Source organism: Oratosquilla oratoria, chromosome 21 (genome assembly GCF_046742065.1).
Source record: "Oratosquilla oratoria isolate Oo_2021 chromosome 21, ASM4674206v1, whole genome shotgun sequence".
In the NCBI taxonomy this organism is placed as follows: domain Eukaryota; kingdom Metazoa; phylum Arthropoda; class Malacostraca; order Stomatopoda; family Squillidae; genus Oratosquilla; species Oratosquilla oratoria.
Genome location: NC_134797.1, coordinates 49074175 through 49082094, shown reverse-complemented (window position 1 = coordinate 49082094; position 7920 = coordinate 49074175). Strand labels below are relative to the sequence as shown.

Here is a 7920-nt window from a genome sequence, read left to right as displayed (position 1 = left end):
AAAAAATATTTACACCATGGAATTTGTCTCCTTGTAAGCTATCTTTTCATACCAAATACCTTTACATTTTTTGTTTTCTTCATTGTGTAATTGTTATTAGACTTTAAACACATTCTTTTTAAATTTGGTCTTTGGTGCATATGTCCCTTGAGCACAGAGGTTCCCATTTACCTAATTGCATTGCACAGGAAAGGAGCTATACTTATGGGATCCTGTCTCTTTTTCTCCATTCATCATACCTAGTTTTAATTTTGTTTATGGTCTTAACTTGGACTATTTTATCCAGGCTATTGCATCTGTATTAAAAAAAAAAAAAAAAAAAATCAACTTGTTCACATGACCTTGGAGGGTGATGACAGGTTTTGAAGATGGGCAACAGGAAAATGGTAATGATAACGATATGCTGACTGGAAACCTGCAGCCCCACATTGACTGGCAATGGTCTTCGGGACCTCCCATAGATCTCTTTGGGAAGAAACTTTGGAATGCTGTCTGTGTTGAATTAGAAGGAATGTTTCTATGTCACAGGCTGAAAATAGGAGTTGCCAGTTGTCAAATATGGAGAGGAGTCTTTCTGACACCCATCACACAGGAGCACCATTTGAGGGTCCCTGTCATTGGCCCCAGTAAGGGTAGGAAATGGAGAGGGAGTGCTTTGAGGAGAAGATTAGGGAGGTAATATAGGGTTGTGTAATGTCACCATGCAAGGCAGGGGTTTGAAGTTAGCGAGTGCATGGAGGGAAGGGGAAGGTGAGCCAGTTGTTTGCAGATGACACTGCTTGTAGCTGAGTCTAAAGATAGATTAAAGCAGTTAGGGGCAGGATTTGAGAGGGTATGTGAGAGGAAAACGCTGAAAGTAAATGTAGGTAAAACTAAAGTGATGACGTGTAAATGGCATGATGGTAGTTGTGGGTTGGAGGCGAGTTTAAGGGTGTGAAAAGCTGGAGGAAGTAGAGTGTTTTAAGTATTTGGGGGTTATATATAGCAAGGAATGGAGAAGTAGGGGTAGGTGTGAATTACAGAGGAAGGGAAACATATAAATGTCAGGGAGAAATGAAAACTGTCATGAGAAATCTGTATTTGGGAATGAATGGTAGGAGTAGACTTAAGTGGAAGAAAAAGAATGAGGTAATTGAATGGAATGAAGGTGGCTTTGGATGCATGTGGACTGTCTGTCAAACAGAAAAAAGAGAGCATAAAAGATGAGTGTAAATGGAAGGAGACTGAATGGATGAGTATAATATGCCCCAAAGAGTCTTCTCATCTGCTTCATATACTGTATAATTCTGCGAGGAAGAGGAGGAAGGCTGTCATGTGATAAAGCAGTTGGAGTAAATTGACTTCAGCTATTGGGACCTGGTAAGAATGAACTGTGGCTCACTGCAATGCCTTTAACCCAAGTAATGTGACAGGGACAAGGACAGCTTTATATCTTAGAGGCTCTAAGATGGGACAAGTGGTTATATGTGTTTACATTGTGGGGTGCGTGATTTGATTCCATCATTCACGTTATAAGTGGGAAAGTACCTTTGATATACTTACACAGACACACACACACAGAGTGGTGGATGTCTGGAAGAAACTGGATGAAACAATAGTGTGTGCAAACACCATACAAGAATTTAAGAACATACTAGATGTTGAAAAATACAAAGACAGGTCACCATAAGTATAGCTTCCCTTCCCGTATAATACAACTAGGTAAATGCAAATATATATATATATATATATATATATATATATATATATATATATATATATATATATATATATATATATATAATCTAATTACTGTCAATCAGAAATCATGCCTGATGGAAAGTCTGAATTTTTATTTTAATTTAATATAAGATCACCCTATATAAGTTTGTGAGAAATTTTTTTGAACATAGTTATTAGCCAGAAAAAATGTGGAGGTTAAAAATAACAAATGAAGATAATTACAAGTAATGTATGAAGTCACCCCATTTACGACTGCCTAAAGCATATAATTCTGTTTGGTAGTTTTCATATGGTTTTCAGTTCATGATGAAATCCATAAATTATAATCATGTTATTTGAAAATTTGATAATTGAATGGAAATGAAAGGTAAGCAGGTGAAGATGTAGACGATGTGGCATAAATGACTACTAGATTAGTGGTCAAATTAGAAATTATAACTCTTAAAATTATTGTGACACTGTGGCTAGATATGCTTCAGTCTCATCTTGGGACTATAAAGGCCTGGGTTCGATAACCAGGGTTTATCACTTGGCATGGCAGCTCAAGCACGCTGGTAATGGCAACTTAGTGCACATCTGTGGTCCCTGGTGCAAGCTCCTAAGACTTTTTTCTTTCTCTTACTTCTTAGGTGTTGTTTATCCTTGCCACATATCAATGACTCATGGTGTTGCTCTGTTAAGATACCTGTATTTTTTACATAACATGTGCTACAAGCTGAGTTAGCAAATGCCAGCACATTCATGTTCAGAATAATAATCAACCTTGGCTTTACTTGTTAACACAGCTATAATCTGCCCTTACACCTTCAATAATCATTTAATTCCTTTACCACAATGACATTCCTTATATTGAATAAAATCCATTCAACAACATTAATAAAACTAACATTTGCCAGAATAAAATCCATCAAGTGTCTTTGTAGTGACAGAATTAATCATCTAACACTGTGTGGTCCCATTAATTATTTAGTTCTGGTTAATGCCATACAATTGCATTCAGTTTTGAGAAACTCCTCAGTCTTAACAAGTTAAACATGTTCTCATTTACTTCACTGTTACTATATATGCAGAAAGTTGTTCAGTCAAACCATCCATTGCCCTAGTTCTCTTGAAGGAGACCCATAGGCCCGAGGAAGCTAGTCATGGCCACTAGTTCAGCCCATGAGTCATTCAATGATTCTGTGTTACTGTCTAGAAGGGGTGAGTGTAGGGCAGTGTAGTATGAGGTGCTCTGCATTTATCCAATTATGATATACAGGAAAGGAGCAACACTTGTTGGGTCCCATCTCCTTTTCATCAATTTATCATACCTAGCCTCAAATTCATGTACAGTTCCAACTTAATCTATATCCTTGATTCCCAATTATCATGTTAATTCTAGGGGTGAACCTTTGCTCCCTTGCTGGGAGTGCCAACTGCAGACCCATACTCACCACTTGCCACATTCACACCACACCTAATCTATTCCAAGTATTTGTGCATCTATATGGAAAATTATTTTTTCACATCCTTCAGACATGCAATCTTCTTTAATTTGTCTTGTGTGTGGTAATTGCATCTGGGGCAACTGGAGTACAATAATCCCTCCCATATTCAAACTAACTGGACTAAAGGGTGTTCAGATTGGGGAAGTACTCAAGATGTGCAAGGTAAAATTATGTCCCAACTTTCCACTACAATTTTCAATTCTGAAGAAATGAAAATGGTACACAATACACATCTATTCAGATACTGACAAGGTTTGGATAATGCCAGTTTAGATTGCTGTATGTTGCTAAGCCTATTCAGTAAGGCTGAGCGGGTTAGGGCGTCGTTACTTGCGGCGAAGGTCGAGGTGAAGGCGGTTCGAATCCTGCCACCGGCGAAGTTGAACCAAGGGCATGGTTCATTAAATTCCATGCTACAAAGGCCTCTGTGAGGGGCACCGTCCTAGCCTCCCGATAGGGGGGAATGTGTGACGTTAAACCATATCATCATCAACATGTTAATTTAAGGTAGTGACCTGAATGTAGATGTGCTAGTCCAATTCTTTCTCGTCTTTGAATGATTTCTCTCGTGTTGATTTCTTGGGGAGTTTGGTGAAGTAAAGAATTTGGAGGTCTACTGTGGAGTGTTTTTGTATTTACCTAGTTGTAGGTAATCATAGTGTACAGAAAAGGAGCTATAATCTTAGGGTTCTGTCTCTTAATCTACAATTACCATACTTAGTTTTAAATTCATATGTGATTCTAGCTTGGGCTACATCATCTTCTACAGCATCTATGCTATCACATTTCTTCATATTCTTTAGGCATATGCTATTTTTCAATATGTTTCTATGAACTTGAGATGTTTTTTCTGCACTCCCCCCCCCAAAAAAAAAATCCTACGTATTGTTGACAATCTTCAGATATCTACATGCCAAAACCAAGTCACCCTTTTTCTTTGTTCTTTCAATGATTATAGGTCTAGTGTTTCTAGTCAGTCCTTGTATGTCTTATTTGCATGGCAGGGAGCCATTTTGGTTACTGCTCTTCATATTCTCTTGCTTATATTGTGCACTTTGTGTAAAACCATACCACAGCTGTAAATTCCAATCTAAGGTAGATTAGGCTGTTTTGTTTTGATTTTTTACCATCTCTTCATCCATGCAGTGAAAACATCTTTATGTTCTTCAGCAATCAGTGTATCTGACCCACAACTTTACTAATATGTTGTTATATCTTATCAACATTCCCTAATCTTTCTTCTCTTTTACCTTTGTAACTGTTTCTCTTTTCATTAACTCCCCAAATACAATGGCACTTACATAGGCGTCATGAGGGGCAAGTGAGTATATGAGGATGCCAACATCAGCTTCCTGATTATATCTATTTTGTAGTTGTAGCTGAGTGACCCTCTTATTCTCTGAACAGGATTGATCACTTTTTTCCTGTGACTACAAACATTCTGGGTGAAAGAGAATAAGTATGAGAACTGTAACTTTGTATTCTATAATGCGCATATTCTAATGCATCATCATACGTCAGGTGAATATTTGACTTGTATTGAAGTGGTTAGATAATTCAATGAGGGTCTTTTTTTATCTATTCCCCATTTCCAATACTATATATTTCTCTGGTATTGAAATTTATTCTCCACTCTTAGCTTCAGGCAAGATCTGTCTAGATTTTTTTTTTTTTTTTGCAACAACCTGCAGTCCTCATTTTCTCTTACTGTTCTCATAATATTTGTATTATCCAGAAACATGTCAGTGTAGCTCATTACACCTTCCATCATGTTATTTACATGGATAAGGTACATTATAGGTACTAGTACTGATCCTTGTGGGACCCCAGCAGTCAGAGCCCCATCCTGACATCTTGACCTTTACAAATGGTCTCATGTATTTGCCCTTAAGGAAATCTTTAATTTACTTTTTTGTCCTCCAATATGCTCCAATTTCCATAGTAGTCAATTGTGAGGTACTAGTTGAACACCATCTTTAGGAAAGGAAAGCATCATGAGGTCATGGGAACAAATTATATATCACATGTCTGAAAGATGTCAAAAAACAGTTTTCAAGATATTTGCATTAAACTCCTGGAATAGCTCATCTGAGATATTCCATTTATGCACACTGACACAATAAGTGAGTTCAAAACTAGATATGATACTTCAAGAGAAAGAGACAGGTCCCCCGCAAGTGTAGCTCCTTTATTATATTTTACAATTAGATAAATACATTATGTTCTACATTGTCCTACACTCACTCCAGACAGCTCCACTAAATCTCCTCAATGAGTGACTTATGGGTTGAACTAGTGGTTGTTGTCAGCTTCTTGTGGACTGTAAGTCTCCTGCAAAAGAGAATGAGGGCAAGAGCTTGATTGACTGATGGCAACATGAAAAAATATATTTCCAATAATGACAGGGAATGTCAAATAATTATCTACAGAGGAAATGTTTACTCCTACCTGTGTGAGCTTAAAGGTTTTAGGACAATGCTCTTAACTGCTGTAGTAAAGTGTCAATAGTGATTGCTGGTTCTCCTCCAGCAGTCATGGTCTGCATTCTAGCTCCTTGTACTTCACCTCCTAGTACACCATATGACTCCATAACAAGATGGGGTGTCTTTATCCTAGAGTCCTGCATTTCAGTCCTTTTTCTGAATTCACTGTCACTTAAACTGTGGTTATTCACAAATTTCCATTTGGTATGGCTGTCTCTTGGATCACTGCTCTTTGATGACCCTAACCTTTCTCTGCAATCTCCTCTAGCAATTAATGGGTATTCAAGTTCACCATAATCTCTTCTTAAAGGTTCAGTAGAATTATTCCCTTTATTGTAACTGTTACTTCTTAGAGACACTGTCTCCAATCTCTCTCCATAACTGACTGTGGGTGAACTATACACTATTGGCCTCTGTCTATAATCAGTTCTGACAGTTGATGGCATTACTCCACCTCCATGACTGCTACTTCTTAGAGATGCTGTCTCCAATCTCTCTCTGTGATTTATTTTGGCTGACACATATGCTGTTGGTTCCTCTTTATTATCTGTTCTAGTAGCTGACATCAAAACCCCATTTCTCTCCCCATTGTAAATGTTGCTTCTTGGATATACAGTTTCACATTTTTCTCTGTGACTGGCTCTTGGTAAAGTATACAGTCCTGATCCCTTTCTGCAATCTGTTCTAACAGTTGATGTTAACATCCCATTCCAATGATCACCCATCATCACTGATGAATGTGTTCCCCTTTCACTGTATTTAGTCCTTGGAGTGGGTGCTGGCATTCTCTTACTATAATTTGATCTTGTGTGCCCTACCATAATGTTGTCCACACAAATGGTCTTCCTGGGTTGAGTAGTACTGAATTTGAGCTGCTCTTCCACCAATTGGGGTCCACCTGGTGAGTAGAATAAATTTATTAAAAAAAATATATATACGTAACTTCTGTCATCAAATATATGGTTTATGACAAGCTTGTCTCATCATATTTAAATCATCCATCATCATAAAAAGAAAATGAAGATGCAGTTCAATGCAGTTAAATGACAAAACATTTCAAGCTATGCAAAACGTCACATAATTCTGCAAGCCACATATCTTCCTTCAAAGAACAATATATACAAACATACATATGTGTATAACATATACAGTACACTATATTAGCTGGCATATAAGACACCTCTGTAGAAAATGCACCCCTACTTTATGAGGCATTATGAGGAAAAATTTTGTTTCATGATAGATTTATCAAAAGTTACTTAAAAATAGTTTTGTTAGTAGGAATAGAGATGGATATAGCAATGGTGATTCTGATCAAGCATGTATTGTTTGCAAAGTGAACCTGGTGAATTATGAGACATCTTATATGCCGGCAAGTGTGGTAATATCTCAACATATATGTTTCTCCCTGAGTTGGGGGTTGCCCATATGATACCATGCAAAAAGTAAATTCTTCAACTCCTCTAGGCTCTGGGAGGAAGAAATAACTTGGAGCCTTCCTTGACAGATATTTGACTTTTTTGTGTTCCCCATATGAGGTTTCCTCTTTATGGAAACCTTCCTAACACAAAAAAATCTAGCTATTTGTCCTCTCAGAAGACTCCTTTCATATTAATGAGCAAGACACAAGTTTATATCTTGCTTAAGTAGAGAAGAAATTAAATAAATGATATCCATATATTTCGATCACGTACAGTAAAAGAAGGAACATGGATAGGACTCAGGTAGCGTCTAATGCTTTGCGGGGCAGGTCACCCGCCTTCACCAAAGATAGTAATAATTTGTCGACTGCCCAGGTAGTAATGCAATCAGGTGACCATTGTCCATATGATATATTGAAATTAGGAAATTTATTTATAAAGGATGATTCTATTATTTTCCTTTTAAAACTGCACTTTGAATTGAAGATAATTTTTGCTTCGTTCCAATCTATACGATGGCCTTCTTTGTCTACGTGTTGGAAGACAGCGGAATTTTGTTGTGCATATTTGACTGAATTTTTGTGTTCTTTCAGTCAAATATGCACAACAAAATTCCGCTGTCTTCCAACACGTAGACAAGGAAGGCCATCGTATAGATTGGAACGAAGCAAAAATTATCTTTAATTCAAAGTGCAGTTTTAAAAGGAAAATAATAGAATCATCCTTGATAAATAAATTTCCTAATTTCAATATATCATATGGACAATGGTCACCTGATTGCATTACTACCTGGGCAGTCAACAAATT

General features: G+C 37.2%; 1 protein-coding gene across 6 annotated transcripts in view; it reads right to left on the bottom strand.

Annotated features, from left to right (window-relative positions):
- Nucleotides 1-1791: 1791 nt before the first annotated feature.
- sif (guanine nucleotide exchange factor still life) overlaps nt 1792-7920 on the bottom strand; it is a 544491-nt gene continuing 538362 nt past the window's right edge. For all 6 annotated transcript variants that reach the window (XM_076204845.1, XM_076204847.1, XM_076204849.1 and 3 more), the window contains one exon: nt 1792-6590. In XM_076204845.1, coding sequence (XP_076060960.1) covers nt 5677-6590 — 914 coding nt within the window. In that variant the 3' untranslated portion in view covers nt 1792-5676. The remainder of the gene's footprint in view (nt 6591-7920) is intronic.